This window comes from Littorina saxatilis, linkage group LG6 (genome assembly GCF_037325665.1).
Source record: "Littorina saxatilis isolate snail1 linkage group LG6, US_GU_Lsax_2.0, whole genome shotgun sequence".
Classification (NCBI taxonomy): Eukaryota; Metazoa; Mollusca; class Gastropoda; order Littorinimorpha; family Littorinidae; genus Littorina; species Littorina saxatilis.
Genome location: NC_090250.1, coordinates 51,411,507 through 51,432,093, shown reverse-complemented (window position 1 = coordinate 51,432,093; position 20,587 = coordinate 51,411,507). Strand labels below are relative to the sequence as shown.

General features: G+C 41.7%; 1 protein-coding gene across 1 annotated transcript in view; it reads right to left on the bottom strand.

The window, feature by feature from the left end:
• Positions 1-361: 361 nt before the first annotated feature.
• LOC138969497 (PDZ domain-containing protein 8-like) overlaps positions 362-20,587 on the bottom strand; it is a 49,363-nt gene continuing 29,137 nt past the window's right edge. Inside the window, exons 18-24 of the mRNA XM_070342303.1 lie at positions 19,951-20,026; positions 19,407-19,501; positions 18,455-18,603; positions 17,482-17,549; positions 16,762-16,914; positions 15,000-15,221; positions 362-12,583 (exon numbers count right to left, since the gene is read on the bottom strand). Of these exons, the coding sequence (XP_070198404.1) occupies positions 12,131-12,583; positions 15,000-15,221; positions 16,762-16,914; positions 17,482-17,549; positions 18,455-18,603; positions 19,407-19,501; positions 19,951-20,026 (1,216 nt within the window). The 3' untranslated portion in view covers positions 362-12,130. The remainder of the gene's footprint in view (positions 12,584-14,999; positions 15,222-16,761; positions 16,915-17,481; positions 17,550-18,454; positions 18,604-19,406; positions 19,502-19,950; positions 20,027-20,587) is intronic.

The following is a 20,587-nucleotide window of genomic DNA, read 5'->3' as shown; positions in this document are numbered from 1 at the left end:
ACCACTGCAAAACGACAAGATCCTGACGGTAGTAATTTCTCTTTGGTACACATTGGTGTGTACGGAGCTGCTTGTGTTTAAAACGTATAGTGTGTGTGTGTGTGTGTGTACAAGATGGATAATTTGTGTGTGAGTGTGTGTGTGTGTGTGTGGGTTGCACACACAGATAGAAAGAGAGGCATGCAGTTTCTTTGGGTTGAAACAATTTTTTTCTTCTCCAAATGGGTGACAAGTAATACAAGATTTCTGCCTTTAAGCATCTCTGTCGTCCGTTTCTCACGCAATATTTTGGCACACCCACACTCTCACAAAGTAATACACGTGCGCATCCACACACAAACACACACACGCACACAGAGGCTAAAATACAACAGAAGGTAGGTTTATTTACACATATTCGTGACACTCAAAGAAGGGAATGTATTTATAAATTTGTGCCCCCAAAACATACAAACCACTGGAAAAAACTGCACAGCACAAGTACACTAAGCCCAAATGGGAAAACAATAATATTAATAATAGTATTTAAACTAATTTGCGTCCAAAAATATTTCTGTTTGCACCAGTGGCAGACCAAGTAAAGGATAAGCAAACCCAACGATTAAAGCACACTTGTGACCAAAATACAGAGGAGCACTGAGACATTTAGTTCTATAACACATATCAAAGCTTGACTGACAAATAAACAAACAAGCAAACAACTTTACTTAGGAACCCAGATTAATTTCAAAGCATAGATTGTACAATCAAAAGGCTTCACCCACCACAAAACTGCATCAAATCACACAAAGAGGAACTCGGTTCGGTTTGGGTTTTATTTAAAGTCAGCACACAGCAGTGACATCAAAACGGTGAAAAGGTGAGTGTTTGGAAAGCCAGCTTATTCCAAATATGTTACAGTTAATCTGCGTTTCTTTTTTTGAACAGTATATTAAGGAAAGCCGTTCAAAATATCTTTTTCAGCTTACTTTGAAAACTCACCCTACGAGTCCACAGAAGCAAGGGAAGGAACTCGACCACTGCAAAACGACAAGATCCTGACGGTAGTAATTTCTCTTTGGTACACATTGGTGTGTACGGAGCTGCTTGTGTTTAAAACGTATAGTGTGTGTGTGTGTGTGTGTACAAGATGGATAATTTGTGTGTGAGTGTGTGTGTGTGTGTGTGGGTTGCACACACAGATAGAAAGAGAGGCATGCAGTTTCTTTGGGTTGAAACAATTTTTTTCTTCTCCAAATGGGTGACAAGTAATACAAGATTTCTGCCTTTAAGCATCTCTGTCGTCCGTTTCTCACGCAATATTTTGGCACACCCACACTCTCACAAAGTAATACACGTGCGCATCCACACACAAACACACACACGCACACAGAGGCTAAAATACAACAGAAGGTAGGTTTATTTACACATATTCGTGACACTCAAAGAAGGGAATGTATTTATAAATTTGTGCCCCCAAAACATACAAACCACTGGAAAAAACTGCACAGCACAAGTACACTAAGCCCAAATGGGAAAACAATAATATTAATAATAGTATTTAAACTAATTTGCGTCCAAAAATATTTCTGTTTGCACCAGTGGCAGACCAAGTAAAGGATAAGCAAACCCAACGATTAAAGCACACTTGTGACCAAAATACAGAGGAGCACTGAGACATTTAGTTCTATAACACATATCAAAGCTTGACTGACAAATAAACAAACAAGCAAACAACTTTACTTAGGAACCCAGATTAATTTCAAAGCATAGATTGTACAATCAAAAGGCTTCACCCACCACAAAACTGCATCAAATCACACAAAGAGGAACTCAGTTCGGTTTGGGTTTTATTTAAAGTCAGCACACAGCAGTGACATCAAAACGGTGAAAAGGTGAGTGTTTGGAAAGCCAGCTTATTCCAAATATGTTACAGTTAATCTGTGAAACCAGGGAATACGTGTATTAACTAAACTATTTTAGGTAATACATGAATTAACTGTTTTTTTCCCGTCAGTTAATTCATGTATTACCTAGTTAATACACGTATTCCCTGGTTTCACAGATTAACTGTAACATATACACCTACACTCCAGCCAACAGGTGATTTCTCTGAAAATGCTGTGTACATTCAGTCAATCGTGAATCTCCAAATAACATGTTGTTCTGGTTGCTCTCCCCTTTAGTTTTGTGATGTTAGCTCCCCGATTCACATTTATGACAAAACGAGAACACACTCGTTGTGATGAAGAAACATGCTCAGATGAACTACACTGAAGGCACTACAACACAAAAGCTGAATTCTGAAATTAAAACTGGGATTAGATAAGCCTATTGTTTCTACACCTACTGCTGTCTTCGCAAAAAAAAGTAATTGGGTTTGTGAATGCAACGAACACTGTGCAATCATGATGCCATAAATGCGGATAAATACAATTCAATGATCACTTTTTTTTTCAATTCAAATATGTCGTTTTGTTTTGATGATTGTTGTATTCTGGTAGCTATCATTTCTTCTTGGCTGTGTTTGTGCTTGAGCCAAAATCGGGAAATCAAATTTTGAAATCCTGCGATACAGTTTTGAGAGTACAGTTTTGAGAGTACAGTTTTGAGAGTACAGTTTTGAGAGTGCGTACCTTTCTGCACCTTAGTGTTTTTTTAAAGTTTTTTTAGTGTTTCTTTGTTTTATTTAATGTTAGCAATAAATCTTTCGACACAGGAAGAGGTATTCAAATAGCAACAACAAAACCAGTGAACCTAAAAATGTTCGTAACACAGAAAAAAACAGTGCAAGCCAATACATGAAACATGAAGGTAATACCGCACAGTTACATTAACTGCTAGCTTAGTAAATAGATATTTGTGGCAACTCTTTCTTCGTAAATACTAATAATTCATCGATTTGTAACTTAGAGCCCTTTTGGTCTAGACAGTATACCTGTGATGAGAGACCCCTCCAATGAGAGGACACCTACCTAAAAAGGACACCTCCATCAGAGGACGCCTCAATAAGACGGACACCTTCTCGTGTCCAAAAAATTGCCTATTATATGGAAATAATTACCAGCGCTCTCATGAAAGGCCACCTGGTATAATGTCAAGACACCTTTTTGCTGGTCTGAATGGTGACTCCAGTCACCAGCGAACGAGAAGAAGAAGACTCCTTTCACCTCAGCTCAGGTGTATCACAGAGGAAATTGTCAGGACAAAAGTGTGTCACCAGAACAGAAGTGGGTGATGCTGAACGAAATGTAACACACGTAAACTGAAAAGACAAAGTAAAAATAATTATTATGATTCCACCCTGTTGGTTATTTTGGCTTTCTTTCTTTCTTTATTTGGTGTTTAACGTCGTTTTCAACCACGAAGGTTATATCGTGACGGGGAAAGGGGGGAGATGGGATATAGAGCCACTTGTCAATTGTTTCTTGTTCACAAAAGCACTAATCAAAAATTTGCTCCAGGGGCTTGCAACGTAGTACAATATATTACCTTACTAGGAGAATGCAAGTTTCCAGTACAAAGGACTTAACATTTCTTACATACTGCTTGACTAAAATCTTTACAAAAATTGACTATATTCTATACAAGAAACACTTAACAAGGGTAAAAGGAGAAACAGAATCCGTTAGTCGCCTCTTACGACATGCTGGGGAGCATCGGGTAAATTCTTCCCCCTAACCCGCGGGGGGTTTATTTTGGCTAACTTAACAGTAAATACATGTAAATGTAATATCAAATATAATTGCCCATTTTCTGGATTAAATACAAATATATATTAAACATTGTGTTCTGATCATAAATGTGATGAAACACTGAATGGAAAACAATATCGAGGATAACTAAGTGTTTGAGCCCGTAAGTAAATAGAAGAAAAAAAAGATAAAACAAGAATAACCTTTTTCTTACACTCCTCTCCTCCATGCAATATTCACAAAACTGGTATACATTAAATAATGAGCCTGTAACGTCTCTGAAATGATAGAATACATTCCTTCTAGTGTAATTAGGCAATAATGTTCACCACTACAGATCTGTTCTGGTTTTTACACTGAAAAAAGTACAGTCTGCAGTCAACTGTAGCACAGCCTGGCCGGCTCCAGCTTGTTATGGAAAGTGAGACTTTTTTTTGTTCATCTCATTTCGAATCAATTGATACCAATGTCAATTCAGCAAAAGATTGAACCACTCTGCACAAGCACTTAGCCACTCTATTTTTGGTACTGTGCCGATGAGGATGCTCTTAACCTTCGCCCGTCCGGGTTATCGACTACACACGGAAGTCATCGTGGGGCCATGCGGACCCGGCATGCTTCTCATTTCCTTCTTTGAGAAACATAGGTCCGCACGGCCCCATGATGTTTGTAGTCTAAATATGACCTCTTTTTTTTTTTAAATTACTTCTCGCTGAAATTTTAGGACATAAAAGCTTTTTAGGTGCATTCTTAAAAGCTCATTAAAAAATTCCAACTAGTTTAAGAGATATTTGCAATTAAACACCCTTCTGGGTCCAAACGGACCCACGACCACCGGCGAAGGTTAATCTGTCAGTAAAAGCCTGATGGAAAAACCTGGGGTGGTGAACAGGATCGAAGGATGCTATCTTTAATAATACATTCAAAACTGCTCATCCAAAGCATCAGCTGAAGTGTTGAATTTCACAACATAGTAACACTCCGCTCATGCTGACAAAAATTTGACACTTGGCTGATCATCTGATAAACACTCAACACTCGGCTGATCAGGCTGATAAAAACTCAACACTTGGCTGATCAGGCTGATAAAAACTCAACACTTGGCTGATCAGGCTGATAAAAACTCAACACTCGGCTGATCAGGCTGATAAAAACTCAACACTTGGCTGATCAGGCTGACCAAACAATCCGATACTGCGCTCGCACTGACAAAAATTCAACAATTAAAGGCACAGTGCAGCTCACAGCCTTCGTTTTGCCTTCGTTTTGCGTTTTTGTTGCAGCTGAGTGCATTTACAGTTCAAAAATCCTCCTATGGTAGTAAAACAAACCCAAAACTACCCAACGACGAAATCTGTGAAGCTCGACAGTTTCTTGTTCACGCGAGTGCATAAATTAACCTAGTTATTACGTGGTGTTTGGTCGGAGTTCGATTCAACTGAGTTATTCCGGCCTCCATTTTGTTTTACACAAACTCATGATGACGTCTGACATAGTTTGCTAGTGACGTGTCTTTTTGTGCATGATGTGGTGATCTACCCGATCTAAATTTAGATCCAAAAATAGGTCAAGACCAGCCGGGTCCGAGTACGAAATTAATTCGTAAAAAAATCGCAGTTCTTGACTCTTTGGGTGCAAGTCAATGAAACTTGGTAGTTCTTCTAACGGATAGCTGCCTGAGGTATGACTAAAAGCCCCAGGGGCTCCGTGCACCAGGATTTGACAAGTTCAGTACCTTTAAAAAGGAAAGACATTGCATGGTAGTACTGGAAACCAGTTGACAAAGTTTTACAGGGCAAAGGTGAACATGTAAATTTGAACCAAACGAAGAGAGAGAGAGAGAGAGAGAGAGAGAGAGAGAGAGAGAGAGAGAGAGAGAGAGAGAGAGAGAGAGAGAGAGAGAGAGAGAGAGAGAGAGAGAGAGAGAGAGAGAGAGAGAGAGAGAGAGAGAGAGAGAGAGAGAGAGAGAGAGAGAGAGAGAGAGCGCATTGCAACAACAACCAACAAAACAAAAAAACACCAGAAAATGATATTAAAATCTGATCATAAATAAATAAAACACAAGGATCATATCTTATCTTATTCTAAACATGTTAAGCCAGAATCTGAAAACAGCATTATTACAGTAGTACAATTGTTATGTGGGCCTAATAGCTTAAGACAACTCCAATGGGCGGTTCTGGTGAGGTTATGCCCCTTCTTTCTCTCGGCTGGTAACATGTGGAACCTCGCGGCAAGATCACACGAGAAAGAAAAAAAACGTGCATTGGTCCCAAATAGCATGTCACTTTGGTAACAGTTCGTGTGTAAGTCGTGCATTTTATACGGTAAAAAGACAATGGTAACAGGCGGAACCTCGCGGCAAGATCACAGGCGTTGTCTCGCGTTATCACCCCAGAAGCGCTCATTCTACTTATAAATGGAATACAATATGGGAAGGCGACAACCAGAAGGCAACCCAATGACATTCCGCTGATGTCAACATTTGTTCTCTCACCCTTTTCAACTCTGTGTTCCCAAATCCAAAAACAAAGAGACTGCCAATGTTCCAAAATTCAGAATAAAAAAACAAGAAAGGTATTGTTATTGGAACGTTCAATTTATATTAAAAAAAAAACACACAATAAAAAAACGTCACAATCAACGTTTTGTTTTGTTAGAAAAGACATTCCAAACCTTTCTTTTTTTTTTAATCTGTGCTGTGAGAGGCAAATCCAGCACGGCGGAGGTCAGGGGAGACGACACTGTGGTAAAGACTTTGTGTGGCATCTTCTTCTTCTTCTTCGTTCATGGGCTCAGACCCCCACGTTCACTCATGTTTTTAGCACAAGTGGATTTTTATGTGTATGACCGTTTTTACCCCGCCATTCAGGCAGCCATACGCCGATTTCGGGGGAGGCATGCTGGTTATTTTCGTGTTTCTATAACCCACCGAACTCTGACATAGATTACAGGATCTTTTCCGTGCGCACTTGGTCTTGTGCTTGCGTGTACACACGAAGGGGGATAAGTGGCATCAAGCAGTGAAGGGAACTGAACAGAAAGTATTAGATCCACATGTCCGAATGGCAAGAATCAGACAGCAGAGCACATCCTGCAGGCTTGTCCATACCACAGTGCTCTGAGGGACACCACCTGGCCAGAGGAGACAGCGCTACAAAAGAAGCTATACGGCCCCAGAGAGGACTTGGAGAGGACAGCACGTTTTGCCCTGCAGTCCGGACTGACGATCTAACAGCGAACGACAAGAAGAAGAAGATCCACATTGACTCAGTGTTTAGCAATTTTGACCCTCGAACACAAGATTTGAAGTGTGTAGTTTTTCCCCAAACTTGTTTGTGACAACTAGTTTGACTAAATTGTCCCTGTAATGGAAGCCTGACACCTACAATGTAGGAACACTTATTGCTGCTCCCACGTGTGTTCCCTCATCAAAAGTACATGGGGCGGGGATGTAGCTCAGTCGGTAGCGCGCTGGATTTGTATCCAGTTGGCCGCTGTCAGCGTGAGTTCGTCCCCACGTTCGGCGAGAGATTTATTTCTCAGAGTCAACTTTGTGTGCAGACTCTCCTCGGTGTCCGAACACCCCCCGTGTGTACACGCAAGCACAAGACCAAGTGCGCACGAAAAAGATCCTGTAATCCATGTCAGAGTTCGGTGGGTTATAGAAACACGAAAATACCCAGCATGCTTCCTCCGAAAACGGCGTATGCATGGCTGCCTAAATGGCGGGGTAAAAAACGGTCATACATGTAAAATTCCACTCGTGCAAAAAACACGAGTGTACGAGGGAGTTTCAGCCCACGAACGCAGAAGAAGAAGATCACAAGTACATGTACTGCTGTGTTTTGCTTCAAACTTAGTATCATATACCTTAATGATTAATCATACCAACAAAATCAAGTTTCAACATTAAGTAGGACTGAAAGGTGATTCATAACATGGTTAGGTAGGGATCGCGTAACAGAGAAGAAAATGGAACTGTATGGCATTGTTTTTTGTTGCACTCATCGCGCTACACGAGTCAGCAAACTTATTCTGTTTTCGAGCGTGAAATGATATGTACCAGCCTGGTCACGAAACGGATCACAGAAAGGGAAAACAAGGACACAAAACCACAAACATTAAACCCTTTTACATATATATATACTTCCATGAATGAATATATATATATGTTACACACCAAAAGAGATATTTTAAGATATCAAAGTGATTTCATGAATTGTCAACAATTTGGCCATTTTCATTGACCACAGCCTGGTTCTCTGCATATTATGTCTACTGACTCAATCAGAAGTGAACACCGCTTTAAGTTTATGTGACCATTTGTAGATATCTCAAGTGCCACTCAGTGACAGGAAGAAAAAGAAGCATGTTTTTAAAAATTGCTCTATGTTTCAAATGTGTTGATCACTGAATGGCGACTCTTTCAGCGTAAGGGAATTTTGTGATGCGCCGTGTGACATATTCAAGAGAGAGAAATGTTTATATACATTGTAAGTATCTTTCAGAATTATGTGCAAACCACTTGAAAGATCAAGCTGAAAGTCCACAAGAATTTATACCGTTATGCATTAAGTTACAGATTTGGCAATGCATGACAACACATTACAAACAGGGCAAATGCAAACGTTTAGCAGTCAATAATTCTTTCTTTCTTTGTTTGGTGTTTAACGTCGTTTTCAACCACGAATGTTATATCCCGACGGGGGAAGATGGGATAGAGCCACTTGTCAATTGTTTCTTGTTCACAAAAGCACTAATCAAAAATTTGCTCCAGGGGCTTGCAACGTAGTACAATATATTACCTTTCTGGGAGAATGCAAGTTTCCAGTACAAAGGACTTAACATTTCTTACATACTGCTTGACTAAATTCTTTACAAAAATTGACTATATTCTATACAAGAAACACTTAACAAGGGTAAAAGGAGAAGCAGAATCCGTTAGTCGCCTCTTACGACATGCTGGGGAGCATCGGGTAAATTCTTTCTCGTCCCAACCAATATGGGACTCCCCCTAACCCGCGGGGGGTAGTCAATAATTGTTTGGGGAGCTTAATTTGTATTTACACTGTGTTCACTCTCACGCCAATGAGAAGGAATGCCTGCCAGTATAAACTGTCAAAGAGATTGCACTAACCTGTCTATTGCAAGAATGTAAATTAAAAAGCCTGAAACTAACAACTTGTAAATACATTCCGCTGTCATGGAATCACAAAAACACCATGAACATTCATCAATGATTAAAACAATTTCAAAACAAAATTCGCAACCCACTGCATGTACTGAGGTTAACTACATATTAACCCTTAGGCTGGTTATGTTGCGCTACTTTACCGTCACCTGGTTGTCACACATGTCGCGCTACTGGCTCAGTCGGTTTGGTCGGTTCCGATTACCTCCCATGGATGCGAAAACCTATATGACCGTTTTTCTTTATTTTTCTCTCTGTTATGTAACATGTGTTACAGAATTGCACTAGTGTAAGGGTTAATTTGTACACTTTGGTGATGTTTGTCTGTATGATCTCATAGGAATAGCTCACTGCTTGCGCAAATTATGTTATTTTACCATGGTATACCCAGCAGTTAAAAATATATCTTCTATATCTATATACGGCTTGTGTGTGTCTGTCTGTCTGTCTGTGTGTTCACGATTCACGGCCAAAGCTCTCGATGGATCTGCTTCAAATTTGGTGGGCATATTCAGGTAGACCCCAGACACAATCGTGGAAAATTTTGAACACGTGTGTGCTCTCAGCGCGCAACCGATTTTGGTTTTTCTGTACATCCATTCCCAGTAACTCTTCCTTATCTTCTCCAGTGTTTTGCGCGTTTATCTCCCTTCCTTCGTACAGTGCGCCGTACGAAGCCGGGTATTCGGCTCTACTTCTTCCCGGCGAAGCCATACCCGGCGAAGCGGGTATTCATCTAGTATTTCATATGTGGTCAAAATGCTAAACTCTACCTCTGTCAAAGCTAATATGAAACAGAGAATAGACAATTCTTGCCTGCTGTTATATCCCTGCACTGAATTTGAAGTCCTCCATTAAATTTACTTGGCTTTCCTTCAAATCTTCAGTTTTCAATGTCATCTTGCCTATTTTTTTATTGGTATCAAAAATCAATGACACTGAATTATCCTTTGTTCTTCTTACTTTTTACAAGAAAAAACTAGGGCAAACAAATAAAAATTAAAATAAGTATCCAAGCTGTACAAAAAACCAAAAAACAAAATAATCCCATCACAACGGTCGATCATCACAGCATGAATATCAAAATGTTCGATTCATTGTGACTATTTGGCTTTCATCTTTGCATATATGCATGAGCACACCCTTGGAATAAACCATAAAGCATCCACAACATTCTCAAAAAAATCCATTTTTAAGGTTATCTTGTGCTCTGTCACATACGTATATATAGCTTGGACCTTTCTAATGGCTCTAGCTTACGCAGACCTGCCTACCCCCAAAATTACAAGGTGTAATGAGCCAAGCCAAAAAGAGTAATCTGGTAGAAGAAAGTGTAATCAAGATTCCATTCGGCAATCATGTCGCACATGGTCACTAAGTCTTCTGCTCGGACAATTTCTCCCTCCAGTTTTGTTACTGTATCACTCAACTTCCTGATACAGAAACAGGTAATTTGAACGTCTTTTGGTTTCTATGAGCTCTCTTTACTGCATCCTTGTGATAATGTGTCCCGATGTGCTCTGCACAGTCATATTTTCCAATGTGTGCACACGAAAAGTCACTGTGGCAAAGGGAACACAAGACGAGCTTTGGTCCTTTTGATTAAGGTCCTAGGCATGGCCACGATTTCATTTAGCTGCCTTTGTATTTCTGTTGAATGGCTGTCTTCTTTCTCACAGCAATCCTTTTACCACCACTGTGACTAGCCTCCTCGTCAGACTCGTCTGTCTCATGGGGACTCAGATTTTCCACACGTCGCTAATGCATTGTAATGCGAACGGCAGCGTCTATCTTGTCTGTGGCTGAACAGACCGGAAATAACCGGATATTGCCCAAACGATCTCTGCGAGAGCAACAATACTGATCGGATTTACGAGATGAGATGCGAAAAATCGTATTTTGGAGTCTTAAAAATCGTACTTCCATTGTGGAAACCGTGGTGGCGTACTTTGGGTTAACATTCGTAGTAAATTACGCCCAAATCGTAAGGGTAGGCAGGTCTGCTTACGCCAAAACTGCTCTTTCAGGCAACACTACACAGACACTGCTTTTTCATTGGCTGATGGCTCTAAAGAGGATGTGTCATGTCCAAAGTATTTTCTCATAGTTAACCATTCTCATCTTGGCAAATGTGAAGAACAAAACAAAGAATTATGCAAATCAACAATGAGCAATTTCAAGAACAGACATTAGTCTAAGAGTGCGAAGCTTAATTACATAGTATTTGATTCAAAAACATGTCTGACATTGTCATTGATTTAATGTTTCCATCTGCAGAAGTGGGTGTACGGAATATTTACCATGGTGAACCATCAGGAATGCCCTTAATATGTCATGTAATACTAATAATCATCAACATTTCTCAGTACATTATTCTTTCAAAACTTTCGTGAATGCTGTCTGCAGTTTGCTTTTTTGTTTGTTTGTTTGTTTGCTTAACGCCCAGCCGACCACGAAGGGCCATATCAGGGCGGTGCTGCTTTGACATATAACGTGCGCCACACACAAGACAGAAGTCGCAGCACAGGCTTCATGTCTCACCCAGTCACATTATTCTGACACCGGACCAACCAGTCCTAGCACTAACCCATAATGCCAGACGCCAGGCGGAGCAGCCACTAGATTGCCAATTTTAAAGTCTTAGGTATGACCCGGCCGGGGTTCGAACCCACGACCTCCCGATCACGGGGCGGACGCCTGCAGTTTGCGGAACTCCAAATGAGCTAGATATAAATGAGATCCCATGACTTGACAGGTTTTCTTTCTTTCATTTCTTTCTTTATTATATCACAAAAGCTGAAAACACAAAAGCATTTCTGGTCCTTTGGCAAATGTCAGCTGACACCTTCCCTTTTAATGTTCCAGGACTTGCCTGGTGCAGCTCTATACATTTTACTCCTGAGGATGGACCCATTACGTCAATGGAAACAGATCATGTCCTCACAGAAGATTATTTCTTCCCAAGCCTCTTTGCCACACAACAACGCCATTTTTCGATGAGATCACATTTTTCAGCCAAGAAAGAATGGAAAAACTGTGGACCCATACACATTATTTAAGTAGAAGACGATCTGTGTAAAATGTTAAATTTGATGCGCTTTCTCACAGTATCTTCACTGTATTACTGCTCTACTCACACCACCACGTAAAGTGAGTTATATAATATAAATAAATAAAATTTCTATCACAAAGATTTCCATTTCACAAAGTGCCGCACTTTCGACATATCCACAGCACAGTTTGAGTGTGATATAAATGATTATCACACTGATGTGCTCTCTTCAAGCTCCGCCTCCCCCTCCTCCATCTCCTCGTGGTCACTGTCCAGACAGATATCACCTTCCAGCGTAGCCTTGGCTTTCTCTATCACAGCCTTAGAGTCTGCCAAACTGGCATTGTTGGAGACGTCTCCGTTGGTCTGGTTCACTGGGCGAAACTGTTCCACCACCATCATGTCATCGTCCCTGTTATCACCTTCGTCGTCTGAAGTGGAGTCATCGTCCCCGACTTCTTCATCATCAGCCTCTTCCGCCGTGTGGATGAGCTCACTCAACACCTGTGTCACCACCTCCTCCTGTATCTCAGGTGTGAGCACCCTCATCCCCCCTTCAGCCTGCCCTGGGTCCGTGACGGCAGGAGAGGCCAGGGCGTCAATGTCGATGTCAGCGGCAGCCACAGAAGGTGTTGCTGCCACAGTGTTTCCGCCAGCAGTAGTCTGCAAACATGAAGAAGAAACAAGATCAAAAAGGAGGACATCAGAATTTCCAAATTCAGATTATAGACACAAAAATAGAACAACAGACATCTGTATACTTACACATTAACATGCTTCCATTTGAAACTTCGAGGTCTTCATCGGGGATTGACGTCCCTCGGGCTTCAATTAGACTTTGGGAGGGCGTCAATCCACGATGAAGACCGAGAAGTTTCAAATGGAAGCATGTTAATGTTATTGTAATTCAATCTGACGACGATCTCTTTCCTGCTTTCATGCGGTTGTAAACAGACAGAATTGGTTCTGTTCTGTTCACACACTACTTTCAGTCCACCTACCTGCAAGGGTCAAGTCCCAAGAAATATGTCTCTGTATTCCTATCGTATCACTCTGTTCCTGTTTTGTTTTCTTTCACACACATTTTCCCTTCTTTTTTGACGGGTTTCTGGACAGCAAACTCTAAAACAAATTCTTTCATCACAAAAGCGATCTTTGGAATTGACTGACATAGTCCGGAAGAATTCATGCATCAACTTACGTCACGTATTCGACGTCATCACTTCGCATACCTTATGGTCTCGGTATTTCGTTGGCCTTCATATTTCCTACTTGTAAAATGACCCTTAAAGCTAACCGAGACTAGTTGAGGCTGTATCAATGCGCCTCGCCAGCAGGTTGTTAATGGATTTTTTAGCGAGTGGTTATCGACAATTAATGACCGGTAATTTCTAATGAGTTGGGGCATTCTGACCAATCACAGGATCTGTTTCATTAAAACGCAAACTTGATTGAATTACAATATTTGTTAGCCCTGAAAGAAGAAAGGTAATGCAGTAATTCAGGCATGACTGAGACGCGCACATTAGCCTAGTGGTTAAGATATCAGCCAGTTCCTTGTGGAAGGTTTTGGATTCTGGTTGCCCATGGGTGATGATTTTTTCTGATCTCCCATGTCAATTTATGTGCACATCTGCTGGTGCCTTATCGATCCCCACTTTGTGTTTACATGCAAGCACAAGATCAACTTCGCACAGAAAAGATCCTGTATTCCTTGTAAGAGTTTGGTGGGTCCTTACATTGCAGATGATCAGTCATGACCAGTATATTTTGGTCAAGATGATAAACAATGGGACAACAGCATGTGTCCTGGTAAGGGAGGTGTCCTCTCATCGCAGGTAAAGTTGAACCCCCATTTTACGACCTCCAAAAATCTGATAAATTCAGGTCTAAAAAAGAAGGGAGTCTTAAAATGAAGGTAAATTTACAAAGAGTATGAACAAAAAATGTGAAAAAGCAAGGTATAAAATGGGGGAAGTCTGAAAATGGAGGTAAATGTACAGGGGTTTATGGACAGAATATGTGAAAAAGCAAGGTATAAACAAGAAGGGCAAAGCCCATACGACTCACATGATTGACCTTGACCTTTACATGACCTTGACCTTCAGGGTCAAGGTCAAATAACTAAACCTAGCAATGACATCATACACTAAGAACTGCTTTACACATTTTTCCTACCAAAATACATGTGACCTTGAATCAAGGTCAAGGTCATGCAACACAAAGCTGTTAATTCAAGACATAGGAAGTACAATGGTGCTTATTGGCTCTTTCTACCATGAGATATGGTCACTTTTAGTGGTTCACTACCTTATTTTGGTCACATTTCATAAGGGTCAAAGTGACCTTGACCTTGATCATATGTGACCAAATGTGTCTCATGATGAAAGCATAACATGTGCCCCACATAATTTTTAAGTTTGAAACAGTTATCTTCCATAGTTCAGGGTCAAGGTCACTTCAAAATATGTATACAATCCAACTTTGAAGAGCTCCTGTGACCTTGACCTTGAAGCAAGGTAAACCAAACTGGTATCAAAAGATGGGGCTTACTTTGCCCTATATATCATATATAGGTGAGGTATTGAATCTCAAAAACTTCAGAGAAAATGGGAAAAATGTGAAAAATAGCTGTTTTTTAGACAACATTTATGGCCCCTGCGACCTTGACCTTAAAGCAAGGTCAAGATGCTATGTATGTTTTTTGGGGCCTTGTCATCATACACCATCTTGCCAAATTTGGTACTGATAGACTGAATAGTGTCCAAGAAATATCCAACGTTAAAGTTTTCCGGACGGACGTCCGGGCGGACGTCCGGACGGACGGGGGGGACGGACGAACGGACGACTCGGGTGAGTACATAGACTCACTTTTGCTTCGCATGTGAGTCAAAAAGGGAGGAAGTCTGAAAATGGAAGTAAATGTACGGGGGTTTATGGACAGAATATGTGAAAAAGCAAGGTCTGAAAAGGGAGGAAGTCTTAAATTGCGGGGTCTTGAAAGGGAGGATCTACTGTACCACTGTACAAACAGTCACAGATGGAAAGGAGGAGTTCAACAGAAGAAGAGGTGAGCAACCTGAGTGTGTTGCCGCTGCTCCTCCTCCTGGTCCAGGCAGTGCTGCAGGCCGGCACAGTACTGCAGCAGCAGCAGCATCAGCGCCTCGATCTTCTCGTTGGACCTGGCCACCGCCAGCTTGGCCGACCGCCGCTCAGAGTGAGGCTCCGCCTCCTTCAGCCGCTTGGTCAGCACCGCCTTGTTGGTCGACTCCTGGTCTATCTCGATCTGCATCTCGTTCACCTGCATGTCGATCACACAATGTGTGCATTATCTCAAAACTGTTCATCTGACACACAAAATCTAGATCCCAAAGGTATGAAATTAATATTTCAAACTGAGACATCTCATCACCTCAATTTCACAAACACGTTTTTCAGAGCTGCAATATCCTCATCCTCATTATAAAACCCAAAACCAAAACAAACAGACAAGCAAACAAAAAGTAAACATTTCACACAGAGCTTAGAATGACATGAAACTCATGCCACACATTTCACACAGAGCTTAGAATGACATGAAACTCATGCCACACATTTCACACAGAGCTTAGAATGACATGAAACTCATGCCACACATTTCACACAGAGCTTAGAATGACATGAAACTCATGCCACACATTTCACACAGAGCTTAGAATGACATGAAACTCATGCCACACATTTCACACAGAGCTTAGAATGACATGAAACTCATGCCACACATTTCACGCAGAGCTTAGAATGACATGAAACTCATGCCACACATTTCACACAGAGCTTAGAATGACATGAAACTCATGCCACACATTTCACACAGAGCTTAGAATGACATGAAACTCATGCCACACATTTCACACAGAGCTTAGAATGACATGAAACTCATGCCACACATTTCCAGAAAATGTGTCAGGAAACTGTGACAACAAATTCAGCTAGCTACAACCTGGGAGCACACAAGCTTAACACTTTCTACCCCACCTATGTTGACCAATTTTGTTTTTCTTCCCAGACCAGCTGTGCTGCAGCAGGTCACTCAGAATTGTAGTAACTGTGTAGAAACTGTTTATCAACACGCTGGAATGCAGGCGTTAGATCGACGTTACAGGAAGCGACTGAAGCTAACAGTCTGAGCGAATATATCCGCACCTGGCCAGATAGAGCCAAATGAGTGAGTACGGATATATCTGTACCTGGGAGACAATGAGTTAAACTGCAAACTGTATCTAAAGCAAGTCATCAAATATGGATCCAACACAGGGGCCCAAGGACTGTTATGCCGGGGTGGAAGTAGAGATAAGCGCCTACTTCCCAAGAAATGCTCCAAATGGCTTCGTGTCTCCAAACACCTCTGACAGTCAAATCCAGCTCCTGGCCTTCACGTGGCGGGCCCTGTCTTCGACTAACAGGAGAAGGGATGCAGGCGGGTCACTGGCGCCTTAAAACCAGCTGCTTCGGGCAGATGGGGCTCGTTAACCTTGGATGGTCGCTCATCTAGGAGAAGGACAACTCCGATTCCAAAACCCGCACTGCCTTGTGTGCGCCTTGGGAAAGGCAAAGGCTACAAGAAGGAAAACTTCGACGTCAAACCCGGGTAGAGTGGACTCGACAGCCCAGCAAGGCAGCTACTCTTGGGGAGGAGGCAACCCTGAGTAAGAACCTCAACCACCGAAGACGGAAGACAGCAGCCAACTTGGCGTGGGGAGAAAATCGACTGTCTACGCTCCCACGATAATACATCGAACGCAGAAGAAGAAGAAGGATCCAACACCTTACCTAACCTCACATAGTAAGCATCTACTAACCAGCTGATCAAGACGAGCTTTACGCTCGCCGACTGCAAGCTGAACGAAGAGCTGTCGGCCGAGCTGTTTGGCCGAGTTCATCGCTGCGTCATCCAGAGTGCCATCCAGGAACTGTAACTCTGTTGGCATGGTCGGTTCACTCGTCGCCCTTGACTGAAACATGACCAACTAATGTCATTCCCAACAGCAGCAATATGTGTATAAGTTTTTTTTAAGTTTCAGTTTTTGAGTTTAAGAATGACACTCATATTTTTCCATAAAAGAATGCCACTGAAGCCATTCTCAAAGAAGAGACAAGCTGAAACAATATCTTGGCCAAAGACTTTGCAAAGTCGACTTTGGCTCAATCAAGGACCGTTTTCACAAGGAAAATATCCACAGCAGCTAGTCATGGCAACTGGCGATGCTCGCGACAACATCACAGGAAATAGCGACTACCCGTGACTAATGCTGCCACGATTGGTTTAGATAGCTGCTACGTACCTTGCAGCAACCAGCCTCACTGTGAATGTTCTTTTCTGTAAGGAAGATTAAGAACCTCGCTGCGACTTTTCTTTTTTATAAGAAAGGTTAACAGACAAAGTCCAATGTGTGGGGTTTTCCTTTTATGCCCTGATGCACAACATTTCAGGAAAAATAAATAGTGTCCTCACATCATGGCAGATATCTGCTACTTTGTGCATAGCAGGGAAAAAATAAGAATAAAAGCTGAACAAATACCATGGCCTTGTCCTGAGACTTGGAACGTCTTGCTGCCTGCGGACTGCTGTCAGGTTTCGGGACTTCAGCTGTATACAGAAACAAAAGACCTTAAATGAGATATCACTGAATTTTTTCTTTGATGGAAGAAAAATTTGAAGCACATACCGTATTAGAAAATCAAACAACTAACTAAACAGTAGGTACAGATTTTATTCTGTAGACAACAATATAATCCAATGTATTTTTATGCAGAGTACAATTCATTCGCAGCTACAACATCAACAGAAACATTGTTGCTAAGTTATTACAACCCTGTTGTGCGTGCATGTGTGTGTGTGTGTGTGTGTGTGTGTGTGTGTGTATGCGTGACCACAACCCTATGTGTGTGTGCATATGTGTGTGTGTGTGTGTGTAAGTCTGTGTATGTGAGCAAGTGTGTGCGTCTGTGCATGCATGCATGTGTGTGTTTCATGTGTGCTTGTGTTTGTTTGTGTCCGTGTACGATTTCATCACAGAACAAGAGGCGAAGCCTTCAAGGCTCACGTAAGAAATCGACAAACAGTAACACAAACTCAATCACTCCGTCACACATACACACACACACACACACACACACACACACAGTAAGCATAGGTGAAGCTGTGCAAGAAAGTGAGACCCTTGATCTGCCAACTAGTCTCGGCCCGCTCACAATAACAATGACCGAGACTTTCAGTAATTCCTTTGCGTGACGTCTAACCCTCTTACGTCATAATGTGACGTCTTCAAATAGTTTCCAACACACACGTCAAACACTTTTGACCGAGACGTAATCTTCTTATGCGAGCTTTATCCATAGACTCGGAAATGTTAAAGTTTCTATCACACACACACACACACACACACACGCACACACATATGCACGCACGCACAGACAGACAAAGTTTATCATCGCATAGGCTACACTTACGTGAGCCAAAAATGCACAGGAATCTAGGCAGAGTATACACACGTTTATTGACTCCTTTGAGCCTGCTAAGGATGCGACTGCTGCGAGTCTGTTGTTTTGGCGACCCGCTCCCCCCCTCCTCCTCCTGTTTGCGTGCAGCTGTGGGGGTCCTCCAGAACTCCCCGGGGCTGCAGCGCTTTCTGGGGCCATCGCTGAAAACACACACTGCGCTTAAATGGTATTGCAAAGCAGGAAATTAAGGAGGCAGGCGATGCAAGTGTCAGATAACAGTCTTCTACTTCGTTCATGGGCTGAAACTCCCACGTTCACTTCTGTTTTTGAACGTGTGGGTTTTTACGTGTATGATCGTTTTTACCCCGCTATTCAGGCAGCCATACGCCGCTTTCGGGGGATGCATGCTTGGCACTTTCGTGTTTCTATAATCCACTGAACTCGGAACTGTGCGCACTGGGTTTTGTGCTTGCGTGTACACACAAAGGGGGATAAGGCACTAGCAGGTCTGGACATAAGTAGACCAGGGAGATCAGAAAAATCCCCGACCTTAACCCGCGGCCGTTCGATTAGGAGGCCAATGTCATATCCACTAGGCCATTGCCCCTGCCTGTCAGACAACAGTAAATTAGACTATGTGAAACCTGCATTCTGTAGGAATGTTGCAAGGATTTTTTGTACATGCGGCGACTTTGTCAAAATGCCCATAACAAGTTCAGGCAATTTTGGGAAGTTTGAGGCAGTCCTTGCTGTAAAAAAGTTCAACAGCTCTGCCAAACTGATGGCAAAGGTTTGGGTGATTTGAAATAAGTGAAGGCATTTTGCCAACTGCAGACGCGAAGTACCACATACCTGCTTCAGACACCTTAGACATTAGGCGACATATACCTGCCTCAGACACCTTAGACATTAAGCGACATATACCTGATTTTGGCACCTTAGACAATATGAAAAGTGCAAGTTCATTACAAATACAAAGTTATTACAAAACTGAATAACTTACGCTGAACACAACGTCTCCACTTGACACCTCTCAGTGCATTTTTTGTGGATGATCATGCTGCAGGCACTGCACTGCAAGGCACTCTTCATCCAGATCTAAACATGAAAAGAACATGAAATAATGTAATTATAAACACTAAATTTTGGTTTTGTGGCAGGTTAAATCCTGCTTTGGGGTATTTCTCTCTGAAGCTACTTCAGAAGATTAAGCTTATCCTATTAGGAAAGTAACAAAGACGCTGAGTAAAGCTACGATAAAAAGCTAATCTGTCGGATAAAGATAACCAAGCACGTGACACACACACATTTCAACAAAATTTAGCTTTCAAACATTTTTTCTCTTTATTTGTAGCCTTGCTGCTCATGAAGAACAGCACATTCTCTCTTTCGTTTTCTCTTTTCTTTATGTCTTTTCCCTTTTTTCTGTCTCTTTTTCTTAATTCCTGATGCGATTCATCATCTAACAAACAATGTTTTTACTCCACGAACCCCACAGTTTCAGGATAACAGCTGGCATACACTGGTAAAACATGCAAAAGACCTACCTTTTTCCCACAGAAGTTGCAATAGGTAGCAGAAGTGAACTGTGCCCTGGAAAACACATGTCTCCCTTCTGCAGACCTGGAACAAGATATTCAATAGGAACATGTGGTTAGGCCAAAAATAAAAATAGGTCTGTTTACGATAACCCGACCGACCCTATTTTTTTCGCGCGACCCTAGACTTTTTTTTGGCATTTGGGGGGGGAAAAAAAAAATAACGTAAAAATATGGTTTTTTGGAAAAAAAAAAATAAATAAAAAAAAATTCCCGACCTACCGACCCTATTTTTTTGGCCTATGTTACCGTAAACAGACCTTTTTTTTTTGGCCTTACAGTAACAACCAAAACGGTTTAGGCAAACAAAGGAAACTCATTCTGAATGACTGCCATACTGTCCCCTCCTGTGATGATCAGGTTTCTTTTGCCCAAGAATTCGTGGTCAGCGTTTCAAAAGTCTCAATTCAACACACAAAACATGACCACCATACACACTAGCACATATGAAAGTCAAGAAAATGTTCATTGCAAATGAGCAGCTGCGATGCATAAACCTGTCCAGACACAAGTCAACATGATTTTCTTTTAAGGATTACTAAAAAGTAACTGGAGGGGGGATAGAGAACAAAATAGTGAAAACTCT